We start from the raw sequence: 17,138 nt of genomic DNA, 5'->3' as shown, positions 1-17,138 counted from the left end.
TGGGTCTTTTGGTCACTCACAAAGCCCTCCTAGAACAGTAAGAGTTGAAAGCTATGATATGTGATATTGCAAAGGTAACTTGCCTAGATTGGTAATAAGGCTTGGATTTGACCTAGGACTCTGATGTTTGGGATACTAATGATCTCCTTATAAATACCATACAGACAAATATGCAGGTTTTTTGTTTTTAGACTTACTAGAATCTTACTCCACTACAAAGATAAACTCAGTTGATAAGTTAATTATAGAAATTAATTTAATTCTAACAATGATTATACCTGTTTCTTGTGGATATGATGTTCTAATAGTGCATATAAACCTTTGTAATGATGTATTTTTTCACTTTGGAAAATAGGAATGAAAGTGATTTTAAAACAATATCACCGTAGAGATTTGAGAGCAATGCCAAATACTAACATTTTGTGTGTGTGTGTATTAGGGCTGTCAATTAATCGCAGTTAACTCACACGATTAACTCAAGAAATTAATCACGATTAATCGCACTCTTAAACGATAAAATACCAATTGAAATTTATTAAATATTGTTGGATGTTTTTCTACATTTTAAAATACATTGATTTCTGTTACAACATAGAATACAAAGTGTACAGTGCTCACTTTATATTATTTTTATTACAAATATTTGCACTGTAAAAATGATAAAAGAAATAGTATTTTTCAGTTCACCTCATACAAATACTGTAATGCAATCTCTTTATCATGTAGGGGTTTTTTTGCTTACATAACTGCACTCAAAAACAAAACAATGTAAAACTTTAGAGCCTACAAGTCCACTCAGTCCAACTTCTTGTTCAGCCAATCTCTAAGACAAACAAGCTTGTTCACATTTACAGGAGATAATGCTGCCTGCTTCTTATTTACAATGTCACCTGAAAGTGAGAACAGGCATTCACATGGCATTTTTGTAGCTGGTGGTGCAAGGTATTTATGTGCCAGATATGCTAAACATTTGTATACCGCTTTATGCTTCAGCCACCATTCCAGAGGACATGCATTATCTCCTGGCAGCATTATCTCCTGCAAATTGTAACCAAACTTGTTTGTCTGAGCGATTGGTTGAACTAGAAGTAGGACTGAGTGGACTTGTAGGCTCTAAAGTTTCACATTGTTTTATTTTTTAATGCAGTTATTGAAAGTTGAACTTACAAATGTAGAATTATGTACAAAGAAATAACTAGCCGGAGCCGTTTAACTCGATATTAATGACGACGTCGTGTGAACGGGTACAGCGTTAAATCGGTATATCGGCCATTAAACCGATTTAAAGTCGCAGTGTAGACCTGGCCTAAGTGTCCATAGCCCACAGAAGTCAGCTGATACCCTGACAAAGCCTTCGGACAGCTTGAATGTTTTCTGCTTATTATGAAATTAGTTCCAAGTTTAAATTTACCTAAGTCTTTGTAAAGGACAGAGCTGCATGCTACACAGGACTGTCAGTCGTAGTGTTATAGTGACATCTTGTGGTGATATAAAAGATTTACAGTTGTATTCCCTAGGTATTTATTTAACTGTTAATATAAGCTACAAGGTCGGTGAGGTAGTATCTTTTACCAGCATATAAGCAACAGACTGACAAATAAAAATCTTGTCCTCAATTTGCTTCATTCATTGAAGATGTTATCTCCCAAGTCACAGTTATAAATATCAAAGTCAAATATAAACTGCTTCATTTCACATTTATATCAAGAAGTGGCATTGTTCCTTTTTTCCCCTTTTGACTACCAAGTAAATTGCATGTTATTCTGGCTATATATGTGTCTAGAACACACCTTAGGAAGGGTCACGGCCCAAACTTGAAAGAGAAGGCACTATACCTGTTTTTAATTCATGTTACATTTAGTCATGTCTGCCTTTAAACTATTTTAAGATGACCTGAAAGGATTTTATATAGACTGGTATATGTAGCTGACATGTTTACTACTTTATTGCATGGTGGAAAAAGTGTTGATGATATCAATGTGGATTTAAGACTGTCCATCAAGAAACAGTTGCATGCTGGTAGCTTGTTGATGCCATCGATGACCATCCTAAAGACAACTGTGTTTGGACCCTCTTTAAAGCAGGCTTTAAGGATACATCTGATTGTTTTCTTCACCAAATGTCACTGTACCTCGTTTTAATGTCTTTGATGTGATTTGCCTTTAGCATCCTTATTTAAATAAAAAATGCCATATAGGGGAACAAACATAAATATCATGATAGTAACACCCATGAAAAATCTAGTTCAAGTAACTTGCCCAGCCTTGCATAGGAACTCTGTAGCCGAGGCAGGGAGAGAATTCAGTTCTCAAAGGCAGCATTCATCGGACTCAACGCTGAGACCATCCTTTCTCTTCTTGCAATCATCTGCCTCATTCACTGTGTACTTCTGACTTCTACAACAAATGATGCAGGGGTGTTGTAGATAATTATCTTCGCTGCACAGCCCTGATTCATCCCCAGAGCAGGTGCATCTAGACCACTGAATGCTCAATGAGGCAGGGGTCCTGTGGAAAAAAGAGCATGCAATCATGTAATTAAAGATTGTACTATAATGCATACACATAAGGCAGTGTTGGCATTTTCTAACTTTTGAGTGTGTGACTGTGCAGCCTTAATGTTCTTTTAATGTATTTGGTTAAATGTAATTTCCTATTTTTTTCAAAAACAAACTGGAAAAACAGAGTTTCTGTCATGTGGAGTCATATTGATCATCAGATTGGGTTATCAGCAGATTTTAGACCCATCCACAGCACATACCGGTACTACCTGAGCTAATGTAGTAACTGATAGCAGTAGTAGATGGTTATATTCTGTGTGGGCCAGCCACTAGAGGAGGATGAAAAACACACTTTTTCAGTGGTCTTCAGAGCTATTTGCTAACAGAAGAATGTAGCAATTTAGGATTCTTGGGTTCTATTCCAGGTTCTGGAGGGGAGTATTTTCTAGTAGTTGTAGACTCTTCTGCCCCTCTGACTCCAGTCTGCCCTTGTCCCCATCTGCTGCTGCACCCCACAACCTACTCACTGATTCCTATCCTCTTCCTATTCTGCTGTGCCCCCATCCTCATGGTTTTCCCCCCATTTGGCTCCTTCCCTACCCTCTGACTTATGCACCCTCCTCCCTCTCTGTCCCTCCATCCTCATTTCTCACTACTCAGTGGGTGGAAATACTGGGTGCGCAGCTTCTGCTCTCACCCTTGTGCATGTATTTGGAATGCAGGAAGCTTAATGCAGGTGGGGTGGAAGTCTTTCTCCCCTTCATGGTTATGTTACTGTGACTCAAAATCTGCTCCATAATGTTCAGAACATATTCATTTTGCTTAATTATGTTGCAGACTCTGGAAAAGAAAATAACTGAGTGGAAGCTTCAAATTGGCAAACACAAGCACCAAATTTTAGCTGTAAAGGAAACAAATGAGCAAAAGAAGAAATCTCTGAAAAAAGCAACCAGAGCCCAGAAACAGAGAGCTGAACGTTTTGAAGCATCTATTGAAAAACTAACTTCCAAAATTAGAAAGAGGGTAAGTGGCTGTGTTGATATAATCAAATATTTTTTAAAATAATCAAGTATTGTTTAAAATAATAAGTGCAATCAAACATTAAGATTGCCTCATCACTGGAGAACAGTAGTGACCAACTGAGCGTACTGTACTCTGGACTGGTACATTTTAATTGGTTCCACTTTAGAGAAGGGTAATTTAAAATCAGTGATCCAAAAGCAATTGCTAGATAAGATGCATGAACTTTAAGTTCAGAAGGGACCATCATGATCATCTTGTCTTTGATTTGTTTACAAAATTAAAAAGTCAGTTTAGTGAATGACTTGGACCATGTGGTTGTACACTTTGTAATTTTGCTGTAGAGGGTTTGGTCTCCTTTCAGTATGGTATATGCCAGTTAATGCTAGTAGGAGTCATGCACATTAATCACTAAATATCATTGAGAAGCTTGTTCCCTTACATTCATAGGTGGGCCCTGATCCTGCAGTTTGAGCTGTGTGGATAGACACTGAAGTTAATAGGCACAAGTGTCCACTCACACAGATCAGATTGCAGGATTGGGATCTTGATGTCTTAGCACTCAGCCAGTGTCTTTTTTTAAAATGGATCAAGGAGGCAGCATGTCTTGTAGATGCTCAAATTTCTCTTTGTAAGCTATATGCTCTGAATTTTATAGAGCTTTGAAAATGAAGTTAGAACTCTCTCATTCAGCTGTCACTCAGACCTTGTTGAGGGCCTCTTGCTGCCTTTTTTTCACCAATGTTAAATTTCATAAGGCCAGGAGGATCGAAACTTTTGCGAGTGATCTTTCTGGAGTCGGTGGCTTACAATTCTGAATGGAATCAATTGGCCCATTAGAGTACATTTAAAACTTGGTCTCCTTTCATTGCACTTCCCAACAGGTGGGAATATGCTTTTGTCATACCATTTCATAGCATGTTACAGCATTGTAGACATACATTTGCCTAGTCGTTCTATCAGGATCTAATTAAATTTGCTTTGTTTCTTCTTTGTGGGCTTAATTTACCTTCAGACCACATGATGCAACTTGGTTTTCTCATGCTGACATTCAGTTGTACTGGACATTTTAATTAATTAATTTAATTAATTTAATTGCCATTTGTCAAACTTCAATTTCAATTTTTTTGTGTTGTCATAGTACTTTCTCTTTATTTTCCTATTGTGAAGTTTAAGGTGAAGGTTTTCAAAGCAGTTAATTTTAATGAAACGTGTAGCTAACTCTTCACTGCTTTGAAAAGCTCAACTTAACCGCCTTTAAATAAACCACAAAATCTAATCTTTCTTCTTTTGTGTTTGAAACTCTTAGTTAGCTATTCATTTCTTTTTCACTACATTTTGCTATTATGACAATTTTATTTTGGCATTTATTTTGATTTCTTATTTTAAAATGTCATTCTTATGTCTCGGAGATTAGTACAGTCAAATATTTCTTCTAAGAAAGCATTTTAGCTCAAATTTTGAAGTCATACTGTAGATTGCAGCTTGAAAACACCATGAGTGCTTAATTCTGATTCAGTTCTAGGGACTCATAATTCTGTAGTTCAAGTTTATTTAATATATTTAAATTACCTCATTTAAAAATTTAATTTCTCTTCTTGAGATTGCAAGCTTAAGTTTACATTATTTTATACTACTGAGTGTGATTTAAGGCTGCTTTAAGTTAAAATATTTTTTGTGTTTAGGAACTGTGCAAAATTAAAAAGCAGTTCTTATGTTACATGACCTATATTTTGTGTATCCTACAGGAAGTCAAATTGTCTGAAGTACTTTCAGCTTCCAGTGCCTGGAAAAATCATCATGAGAAGGCTGTAGAAGAAAAGACTCGGTTAGAGGTTCAATTTGAAACTCTGAAGAAGTAAGTTAAACTGTTGAAGCTTTTTGCAAATGAATAAGAAATAGTATTAATTTCATATACATGTTTTTACTGTTTAAAATTCCAGGTAGAATTTAGAACTTGGAAATTAGTGCTCAGAATTAGATGTTTCAACTATGGAACATATCTTAGCATTATCGCCTTCTCTCCATTGGATCACACAACTTCTATTGTAACTAAAGAGTAACTTCTACATCATTCCTTACTACAGGGGCTTACTGTGCTTGACACAGGGAACTCTCTCACCTGCCAGCAGTGGCTGCAATTACAGGCTATGAGCTGCTGAAACCTTACACCCCATGGGGGGAAATAGCTGAAGGATCTGAGCAGTAACTGATAGAACAGGGATTCTCCTCTCCAGCCCCACTGTCAAACCTTGCCTCCACAGTAGCACAGAAGAACCTCCCTGCATAGACTCCTGGCTTTCTACTCACAATTTTGCTGCAGTGAATTGGACCACTACAGAATGGGCCTTCCATACATGCAGATAGGGGATGGGATTTGCCCCCAATGGATACATGTATGCCATTTGTCTGTATTCACAGACAAAACAGAACTCCCTAAAATCTTAAAATATATAATAGAAAAAGGTTGAATACCTAAAAATGCCTTTTTCCTTGGCATATGGTAAGAAGTATCCTTACACATTTTTATGGTTTGAACTACAGTTCGTATTTCCAATAAGTTTGTCATAAATACGTAAAACAAGACTAATGGCTGCTGCCTGTACTTTTTAGTTGGGTTTCATGCAGAATGTTTGTTTTGTCAAATAGCTGTTTAAAGAAGAATGTTCACATGTTTGTAAGGGCCAAAATTAAGTTTACGGGTTTTGGTTTTTTAGTTTCAGAAAACCTAATTTTCATGGAAAGCGTTCTCGGTTTTTTTTTAAATTTCAAAGAAAAAGTTTCTTTGCAGCAAAAACTATGGCTTTATGCCAGTGAATGAGTACCAGAAAGCTAAACTGTCTGTGAACAGAAGTGAATCTTATTAGACAGTTTTCATTACCTCATTTGACTGTAGTACAAAAAGTAAATTGGTATAAATGATGAAAAGTAAAGTAGAATTGGTTTACTTTTAATAGTTGAAGGTGGTATTCCTAACCCAGGGTTGGCTCCAGGCCACAGCGCGCCAAGTGCATGCTTGGGGTGGCATACCGCGGGAGGCGCTCTGCCGGTTGCTTGGAGGGCGGCAGGCAGCTCCAGTGGAGTTCCTGCAGGCTTCCCTGTGGAGGGTCCGCTGCTCCCGCGGCTCTGGTGAAGCATCCGCAGGCACGCCTGCAGGAGGTCCACCGGAGCCGCGGGACCACCGGACCCCCTGCAGGGAAGCCTGCGGGAGGTCCACCGGAGCCACGGGACCAGCGAGTGGCAGAGCGCCCCCCGCAGCATGCCACCATGCTTGGGGCGGCGAAATTGCTAGAGCCGGCCCTGTCCTAACCTACGGAAGAAATTTTTTTAAGATGGCTTTTAATTTGGCAGTCCCCTTTTAAATTCTGCATCATAATGTCTTGGACTGTAAATATATATATAATCTGATATTTGCATTGGAAGAGAGCCTGTGCATGCCATCTAATCAGCTTATTTACAATTGTTCTAACCCCATTTCACATCCTTTAATCTTATTACATCATTTATTGGAAAAGCTGAAGAACTTCCAACTTCTCCAGTTGTTGCTCATTCGGAGTATGTAAATATATGGAGTTACTTTAATAAAAACAAAAAAAACCCCACAAACTTTTCAATAGCTGCTAGAGGAACATAATATGCAAATTAATTTTAAAAAAGTACTATGTGCTAGTTGCTACAAAAGTTCTTGATTTATTTAATAAAGGCAGATCACAAACCTTTTGGAGGACCTGAAAAAAATACAAGATCGTGGAAGAAATTCAAATGAAGAAATCCATGGAAAACTTAATTCTATCAATTCAGAAAGTGCAAATATTCGTCTTGAAAATGCAAAATTAAAGGTAGATTGTTATATAATTTCATTGTTCAGTATGAGAATAACCCTGGATACCTGATGTATTTTTAAAATAAAGAGTGCCTAGATTTAATTCAAATTTTGTTATTACTATACATTTTTAATATCTCGAGGCCTCCTTTAATAAACCGTGCACTTATCCAGTACCTTCCATCCAAGGGCCCCAAAGAGCTTTACAGGTGTTAATGAACTAAACATCACAAGACCTCTGTGAAGTAGGTATTCTCATCCCCATTTTGAAGTTGGTGAAAATGAGACATTGATAGGTTAACATAGGAAATCTCTGGCACAGCTAGGAATAGGTCTTTGATCTCCCAGTCCTGTATCTTAACCACACTACCTTCCGTCCTTTTCATTATCATTATTTATATGATTATTTAACTAATAATTACCTTTTTAACTTGAAACAAAATTTTACTAATGTTCCAAACATGGGAACTGAGTTCACTTTTAATAGCTAGTTTCAAATTAAGTTAGTGAGATTTCAAACTTGCTTGGCACAATTTGATAAGAGTCTCTAGGACTTCCGTTTGCTGGTCTTGCTGCTACCTATCCTACTACTCTTTTTCTGTGGCTCATATTCTTGATCCTGGATATCCATTGTGGCCTTTTCCTGTAAACCAAAGCTTTACACACTGAAAAACCAATCACTGGGGCTTGTGGGTGGCCAGTTTTCATCCCAGTCCTCCAAAGATTATATTCACAATTATTATTTAATTGTTAATTACATCAAAAGATGCCTAGTTCATATGTCATCTGATCTACAAATACTGAAATCCAGTTTGTAACAAGAAAGCTTCTTTACCATTGAAGTCATTTTATTGCTGCATACATAATTCAAATGGCATCTAACTTTCTGTGTGAAATTCCCAAACAGTAAGTCTTGAGAGATCCAGTTAAAAACAAGATTTATTAAGAGTGAAGAGAGAAGATCAGCTCAGAATAAAATAAATAGCATACATAATATCTGGTCTACGTTTAGTTATAAAAAAAGTTTTAAAAAACCTAAACATGTTTAGAAAGTACTTTTTTCCTTTTGTCCTTCTAGCCTTTCAGAGTATGCCTACACTTGGAATTGGAGCTTGGGGGTGTGATTCCCAGCTCAAGAAGAAATACTCATGTTCTGAACAAGCTACCATGATAAAACTAGAGTGTAGCCATGAGCAGCGGAGGGCCTAGCTGCCACGAGTACGTTCCCATCCAAGACCCCAGGCATATACTCAGGGCTGCTAGCCCATCCCACTGCTTGTGCTGCTAGCCCATCCCACTGCTTGTGCTGCCACAGCTACATTCTGTTTTTAGCATGGTAGCTTGATCAGAACTAGTGCAAGTATTTCTCCTCAAATTGGAAATCACACTCCTAGCTTGAAGTGTAGATATATATTGAGAATCACATTCTCTGGTTTCAAGTGCCTCACTGCTATCCTTTCAGATCCCTGTACTTTAACATTGAAAGTGGTCACAGACTATAAAGATGTTCCAGAATTCATCATCATATCAGACATGCCAGTCAAGGTTACATAGGCAATTCAACAATGTATTGTTTGATCAATATATTCCACTACCTGGGGGGAGTGTAATAGTCTCTGTTCTCTGTATAGTGACTATTATCCCCTATAGTCTTTAACATCCAACAGCCCTTCCAACTTGGAAAATAATTCCAAAAATTTTTCTTTTTTAAAATCAAGGCTGTCAAATGCCTCTTTGATTTTGCCTGCATCTTAATCAACCAGAGAATCAAGCTGATTGAATCTTGGTTTGCCCTAGACTTAGATTAACTCACACTCAGTCTGTCTTTAAAATGACAGGATTTATGTCTTTTGTATAGTATTTCTACTCTGGATCAAATATGAATGAAAGTTGACAGATTTAAATGAGTTTGTCACAGTTACTTACCATGCAAAATAACAAAATGTAATCATGTACAATTAAATACCAGTAGTTTAATCGCTAGTTATATAATAGTGCTGATGGTGCTTTGACTTCTTAATTCTCCACTGTCAGAAAAAAAGTGTATTGCCTATAACAAGAATTAAATATTTATTTTCTGTGTATTTTAATCTAGGTTTTACTTGCTGCTTTGGAAGACAACACTGTTTTGGCTGAAGCTGAACTCTTAAATCTGCAAGAAAAAGTAAAGCAGCAGGAAAACCTTGCTGAACAGTATAAAACTCAGGTGACTAATGGACCTGGAAGGTTTAAGTATCAGTTTTATGTCAATATGCAGTTTTGAGATAATTATGAGGATCATATTTGAGAGACAAGGCGGATGAGGTAATATCTTCAGTTGGTGAAAGACACAAGCTTTTTGAGCTACATAGAGGTCTTCTTCAGGTCTGGGAAAGGTACTGAGGGCTTGGCTACACTTGTGAGTTGCAGTGCAATAAAGGAGCACTGGGCGCACTGGCTCCCTACCCGTCCACACTGGCAAGGCACATAGAGTGCTCTGACTCCGTGGCTACAGTGCTGCTGGTACTCCACCTTGGCGAGTGGAATAACATTTGCTGCGCCCCTGCTGGAGTGCCGTGGTGCCAGTGTGGATGAGGTGTATTATTGCACTCTGACCAGCCTCCAGAAACATCCCATAATCCCCATAAGTCAAGTGGCTACTCTTGTCATTGTTTTGAACTCACTGTAGGAATACGAATATGCTGTTTGAAAGCTCTGTTTCTGACAACCGGCTGCTTATTTGCTGAGACAGATAAGTATGCTCGGAGACAAATTAGTGCGGAATGCTGTGTGAGAGAGAGAGAGGCAGGGGAGAGGGGGTCTGCTGCTGTCTAAACTTACAAGACAGCATGGTGACATGCTCTCAGCCCCCCCAAAACCCACTTTCTGTCGCCGCACATACACACCCCCCATTTGAGAAGCACGTTGCAGTCACTTGCATGCCAGGATAGCTGCCCATAAGGCACCACTCCCAATGCCGCTGCAAGTGCCGCAAATGTGGCCACACCAGTGCACAAGCAGCTGTTAGTGTGGACAGACTGCAGCACTTTCCCTACTGTGCTTTCCGAAGGCTGGTTTAACTCACAGCATTCTATATCTGCAAGTGAAGCCATGCTCTCAGAGTGTCACAGCTAAATATGAGGTTGAACAGTTTAGTGTAAGTAGTTAGTACATATTCTATGGGACCATTGAAGGTGAAGTGCTCTATTAGCATCCCTGTAGTCATAGTACAAAAAGTGGGGAGGAGCCTTGTCTATACTACAAAGTTTTATTGGCAAAAGTTATAAAATAATTTTAAAAAAAAATGGAGATACACCTATCTTATTGAGCTGGAAGGGACCCTGAAAGGTCATCGAGTCTAGCCCCCTGCCTTCACTAGCAGGGCCAAGCACTGATTTTGCCCCAGATCCCTAAGTGTCCCCCTTCAAGGATTGAACTCACAACCCTAGGTTTAGCAGGCCAATGCTCAAATCACTGAGCTATCCCTCCCCCCTGAGTTAAACTGCATTAATTAAAACTGCTGTTGCATGTCCACACTATGCTCATTGTGTTGACAGAGTGCATCCACACTAGCAGAGAGGAGGCCACTGTGGTAGCTATTCCAATGTGCAACTGGCCACAGGATGCTTTTGAAAGGGTTTGCAATGCCTCGTGGGGCAGGTACAGTGTCACATGATGCAAGTTTCTCAATCCCATCTTTCCATGGGCATCCTAGTAGATTATCAGCTGCTTTTCAACTGAAGTGGTATGGGGAGAGACAGGAGAGTGGTGTGTCCAGGGCGAGGGAGACAGCAGGCAAACCGACCTACCCTGAGGCAGGGGAGGGAGACATGCCCCTCAATGTCTCCCTCCGGCCCTGCTCGGCACAGCAGTCCCTCTCGAAGCAACCTGCTCTGCCTGCCTGCCTTAAGTTCTGTGATTCCCTCTGAGTTCTCCTACAGCCTCCTCCGCTGCCAGGAGTGGCATCCTGAACAGCTCTGAGCTCTGAATGCTAAGGAATGTCAAAGCAGCAGAGCAGTCCTCGCCCACCCACCCTCCACTCCTTGCAACAGCAGTCTGCCTGCTGCTGTGTTCCTAGTGCAGGGCAGAACTGGAGCATTCCAAGTTAATAATTTGCTCTTTTTTCCAAGAGCAGAGCAGCATGTTCAGCTGTCCTGGCGTCTTGAAAGGGGAGGGACGCATGCCTTCAGGGCAGTAGAGATCAAAACAGTGAGCAGAGTGGTCACTGCATGCATTGTAGGATACTGGGGGAAGCCAGTTATGTTGACAAAACAAACAGCAGCGTCTACACTGACCTGACACTTTTTCGCTTTAACTTGGCCACAAAAAGCTTTACACCTCTCGTTGAGGTGGTTTTATTTTGTTGGCAAAACAGCAGTGTTTTGCTGCCCAAAGTCGCTCTGTAGTGTATATACGTCCCCTGCTGACAAAACTTTGTAGTGAAGACAAGGCTATAATGTCTAGCAAAGTTATGAATTTAAGTTCCTAGGCTCTCCTTTTGAAAGTGTTATTGTGCAGGTTTCCTTTGAGGATGAGGACTGATAGGTCAGATTTAGTGTTCACTCACTGGTGATATGGTATTTTTGTCTTTTATCATTTTGCTGTGTGAATTCATTCGAGACTGTAGTGATTGTGTGGTTTCACTCACACAGTTGTTACTGGGTCATTTAGTATACTGGATCAGGTATACCACATGTTGTGATAAGCATGTGTAGGATCCATGGATCTTGAAAGGTGTGTTGTAGGGGATGTTAATCATGGTAATAGTGGAGATACCACCTGCAGTTTTTGCATCTGTTGTTCTGTCAGGATCTGGTGTCGCTTTGAGTTACTATTCTGGTCTGTGGGGCAGTTGCATCTGGTGATGAGCTTGGAGAGGTTGTGCGGGGGTTGTTTGAAGGCCAGAAGAGGGGGTTCAGGTAAGATTTTTTTTCAGGATGTTTGTTTGATGATGCCCCTTATGGATTCCAGTATGCAGTGGTAGGTGACAACTAGGGGTGTGCTGTCAGAGGGGGGTGTATTTCTGCACTGAAGCAGGTTCTCTCAGGGTATTTGGGTGGCTTGTTCCATGATGCAATCTACTTCTCTAGTGGACTGTTCTTGTTTAGTGAAGGTATGTTTTGAGTGATTTAAAACTTTCTCCTTGGAGCATAGTCTGGATCCCAGACTTTCTCCTTGGAGCATAGTCAATGGTATCTGAGTACCTGGATATAGATAACAGATAATACCTTGAAGAAATTTTTTTGGACAAATGCACCATGAAACCAATGATATACCTGAGATACATCAATGATATTTAAGATGACTTAAGTTCCCTCATAGATTCCCACCATGACTTCAATAACTACCAAACACTCTCTGGAACACTTTGTTGCTAGCATCAACTTCCTGGACACAATGATCAGCTTCAATGGAACCCTAGAGACAATTCTGTACAAGAAGCCCACGGATCACCACACTTGCTTTGATAGATCCATTAATCACCCCAAACACACCAAGAAATCTGTTATTTAAAGCCAAGCACTCAGATATCACAGAATATGCTCCAAGGAGAAAGTCCAGGATATATATCTTAAAATACTCAAAACCACCTTCACCAAACAAGGACACTCCACCTGAGAAGTAGATCGCATCTGTCATGGTATAAAACCCCACTCTGAACCTTAGAGTCCAAAAGATGGTGTACCAGCATGAATTTCCTTAAGCCTTACTTACCTAGCTTATATCTCTCTCAGGGCTACCACCACCCAAAAGTATAGTTTGTTGGGACACTTTGACTCCCAAATCTTCCCTGGGACCACAAGACCCAAAACCCCTAGTCTCAACAACAAGGGGAATAACCATTCCCCGCCCCTTTCTTCCTCCCAGATCTTTCCCTCCCGGGTACAACTAAGAATCAGCTGTGATTCAAACTCCTGAATCTTAAAACAGAGAGGAAAGTCCCTCTCCCTCTCTCTTTCCCCTCACCCAGAGGCAATACAGATTCAAAGCTCCGTGAATCTTAAAACAGAAAGGAATTCACCTCCTCCTCTTCTCCACCTACTCCTGGCGAATGCAGACTCAGTTCCTCTTAGAGTCCTTCAACAAGTGGGTGAAAAAATCAATCAGGTCTTTAAAAAAGAAAAACTTTTAATAAAAGAAATAAAAAGTAAAAATTATTTCTGTAAATCAAAATGGAATATTACAGGGTCTTTCAGCTTATAGACACTAGAGAGAAGCCTCCCCCCTAGCACAAATACAAAATAAAATCTTTCCAGCAAAATACACATTTAAAATTCTACCAGCCAGATACACATTTGCAAATAAAGAAAAACAATCAAAAACACTAAACCGCCTTTCTATTTGTACTTACTACTTAAACAGAAAATTAGAGAATCTGTAGGTACGTCTGGTCGCTCTCAGATCCCAGAGAGAACAACCTGCAAAGTAAACACACAAAACAAAGACTTCCCTCCACCGAGATTTGAAAGTATCTTGTCTCCTGATTGGTCCTCTGGTCAGGTGTTCCAGATTCATTGTTTGTAACCCTTTACAGGTAAAAGAGACATTAACCCTTAACTATCTGTTTATGACAGCGTCATGGAATGGACCACCCGAATACCTGGAGAGAACCTGCTTCAGTACAGATATAAAACCCATTCCAATTGCACACCCTTAGTTGTTGCCTACCACCCCACACTGGAACCCATACATGGTATCATCAAACTACTACAACCCTTACTTGATGAGGACCCCATCCTGAAATAAATCTTTCCTGAACTTCTGGCCTTCAAACAACCTCTCCAAGCTCATCATCTGAAAAAAGTTCCCCACAGACCAGGACATCTGGTAACAGTCCGGGGACTAGTGAGGTAGCAATAGAGTAATGTTTTGGCACTCTGTTGATATGGCATATGGATATTTTGTCTCAGTGCTAGGGAAATACCAGTAAAGCTCATATTTTACAAATCTGTTTTGAGTTCCTTAGCATTTCCTTTGTAGTATGTGCCTTTGTTTACGGAGAGGAAATTTTAGCATGATGAATTAGATGTTGTTTAGAATTCAGTGATAGCGTAAGGACACCCTTGATTGACATCCCTGACTCATCATATTTTGAAATTACTGACCAGGCAACAGTTTTATTACAAACTCGAAAACCTGCCAACAGGCCTAGCCTATGGAACAAAGAGCTACAATAAAACTTTTAGCCTGCTGTAAGAGTCAAGAGGTAGTTCCTCACCACATCCAGCCTTAAGTAGTTATTAGAGTTCAAACTAGTGGCTGGGCTACTTTCAGAAATAGACTGCCATTAGCTGACACCCAGTGTTTTGAGAGGGAGGAGATTGGATAATTAACTGCCCCCACACAACAGCTGCAGCTCGTTCTCCATGGTGGATAATGGGCCATTATATTACCAGTTAATTTGGCATTTTATATTCAGAGTTGTCCTTTCAAAATATTTTCTGTGAAGCGGGGTCTGTCACACTGCCGCAAATTTGAAAAAAGAAAACATGATGCCAGGAAACTTAGTTTCCTCACTGCTTCTCTTGATTACGTTCTTTTTTTTAAACAAACTTTCTCCCTCTAAGCCCAGTTTCTCCACTTACTTGCTGTTGCAGTGAAGCCATAATTTTGCTCTTTATCATAGGAATTTCTTGCAGTGGAAATGATTGATGTTATTTTGATTTCACTACAAAGATGAGATAGAGGAGAGATTGGAATACAAAGAGGGAAATTCCTTGTTAAAGCACATGTATTTTTGATAAGTAACAGAAGTTGGAGGCATGGAAAACCTGTGAAACACATGTAAGAAGAATGGGTTTACCTTTAAGTATTCTGCAGTGTAAAAGCTCTTTTTAACTGAAGTAGTATTTCTCTCTGTTAAATCTATTACAAACATTTTAAACAGAACAGCACTTTTTTCACAAGCAGAATTTTCCAGTCTGTAATAAGATCTCATCGCACCAAATCTAAATTATGGTAAATTAATGTTGAATATTTTTATCTCCATGAGAAATAAAAATTCAGTTACTGCTATCTAACTAAAAGGGTGTACAATTTGATCATTTTAAAGGTGGTGGTCCTTTGATTTCAGCAGGAGCTTCTGGGTCCTCTGCACCTTAGAAAGCCACACCAGACATTTAAGTGCCAAAAAATGTGTTTAGGAGGCTAAATTTTTGCACACAATTCTGAAAATGTTGGCCTTGGCCCTTTAGAATCAATCCAACTCCCACTGAAGTCAGTGGGAGCCTGTCCAGTGACTCCAATGGGAGTTGCATCAGGCCCTTAATGAATAACTGGCAATGTTCATTACACCAAGGATGAATTTGACCCCATGTATCTTAAAGTGATGAGAATTTTTGAAATTTGGAGACATGGAAGTATGAGCTTTTGAAATGGCTAGATATATTCATATTTATACGTTTATAACTTTTTGCATATGGCTGTAACAAAGCCTTTGAAATGGAAGATATAGGTGCTTATAAATCATATTAACCACTTGTTGCCTTTTATTTACTGTATGAAATAAAGTAACTTTAAAGTGCAGTGAGCCTCAAGTGCCTGTGTAAATTCAAGTGAATTGTTTCAGAGATTATGGGTTTTTTTTTCATGATAAGCACAGAGGCTTTTCATTAAAGTCTGTGGGTATGTCTACACTACCCGCCGGATTGGTGGGTAGTGATTGATCTATCGGGGATCAATTTATCGCGTCTAGTGTAGATGCGATAAAATCAATCCCTGATCACTGTGCCGTCAGCTCCGGAACTCCACCATGTCAAGAGGCGGGAACGGCAGCGGTCGACTCGCTGCCATTCTCACGGCCAGGTAAATCGACCTAAGATACACCGAAGTTGCATATTTTAGGTCGACTCCTCCCCCCGGTGTAGACCTAGCCTAAGTGTATTAACATGAATATGTTAATGCTATTTGGGCTTTGTTAGATGAGTTTTAATTGCAGGACAGAAAAGTTTGCCTCTGAAAAAATAACTGCAATGCTTGAATTAATAATAGGAACCTCATCTGAAAAGTAATTTGGTCTTGTCTGAGTCCCAGAAGACTACATTTGCCATTTACACATTTGGATGACTTCATCAGGTTGACCGGGTGTCGCACAGCAAGGAAGGAAAACTGCAGTTGTTGCAATTGGGGAGTGATGCAAGGGGATTCAAGTAAATGAGTCAGCTAATAGTCAAATAGTGCCAAGTCACAGTTTTTGCCACTGCAAAGATATAAGTTTGGGGGCAACAAAGTCAAAATAGGCTTTCTGTATCTGTACGAGTTCAATACGTGGCTTGGAATAGGGAGCAGTCTCCAGTTGCTCAGCAGTGTGGGTGGTATTCAATGTTTCTGCGGCCTACTCAGTTGTGAAGGCAATTATGAGGATAGAGAAAATGAATAAGTAAGTATATGCAATGACAAAGTACCATTTGGGGAAATGAAAGGCTGTTGCTTGACATAAATGCTTCCAGCTTTAAGGAATGATGGAGTAGCATTTGCAAATATATGTAAAATGTGTTGTATCCTAGGTACAAAAATTACAAATGGAAGCAGAAGAATTGAAAGCCAGATACAAGAAAGTGTTAAATGAAAACAAAACAATAACAGAAACCAAAAATTTAGAGATAAGTGAGGTAAGTAGTCCACTTTAACAAACAGTATAACATGGTTTCATGGTATTTTGTAGAACAGTGAACCTCAGACTGGCCTGGGAACCACTTGCTGGTGGTTGTAAGATGATGGCTTTCTTGTTTTCCAGGTACTACATTGCATAAAACGATGCAAAAAATACATTAAATACTTCACTAACATTACTTTTTCCTCTAAGCAATTGCTGTA

The 17,138-nt window shown here is 39.5% G+C and overlaps 1 protein-coding gene across 4 annotated transcripts in view; it reads left to right on the top strand.

Annotated features, from left to right (window-relative positions):
• Window positions 1–17,138, top strand: part of ODF2L (outer dense fiber of sperm tails 2 like) — a 49,420-nt gene that overhangs the window by 18,139 nt on the left and 14,143 nt on the right. For 3 of the 4 annotated variants that reach the window (XM_032779275.2, XM_032779276.2, XM_032779271.2), the window contains 5 exons: window positions 3,338–3,523; window positions 5,269–5,378; window positions 7,224–7,359; window positions 9,439–9,549; window positions 16,829–16,933. In XM_032779275.2, the coding sequence (XP_032635166.1) occupies window positions 3,338–3,523; window positions 5,269–5,378; window positions 7,224–7,359; window positions 9,439–9,549; window positions 16,829–16,933 (648 nt within the window). The remainder of the gene's footprint in view (window positions 1–3,337; window positions 3,524–5,268; window positions 5,379–7,223; window positions 7,360–9,438; window positions 9,550–16,828; window positions 16,934–17,138) is intronic. The other variant, XM_032779274.2, reaches the window with a different exon arrangement.

Source organism: Chelonoidis abingdonii, chromosome 7, assembly GCF_003597395.2.
Source record: "Chelonoidis abingdonii isolate Lonesome George chromosome 7, CheloAbing_2.0, whole genome shotgun sequence".
Lineage (NCBI taxonomy): Eukaryota > Metazoa > Chordata > Testudines > Testudinidae > Chelonoidis > Chelonoidis abingdonii.
This window is presented reverse-complemented; position numbering and strand designations above follow the sequence as displayed.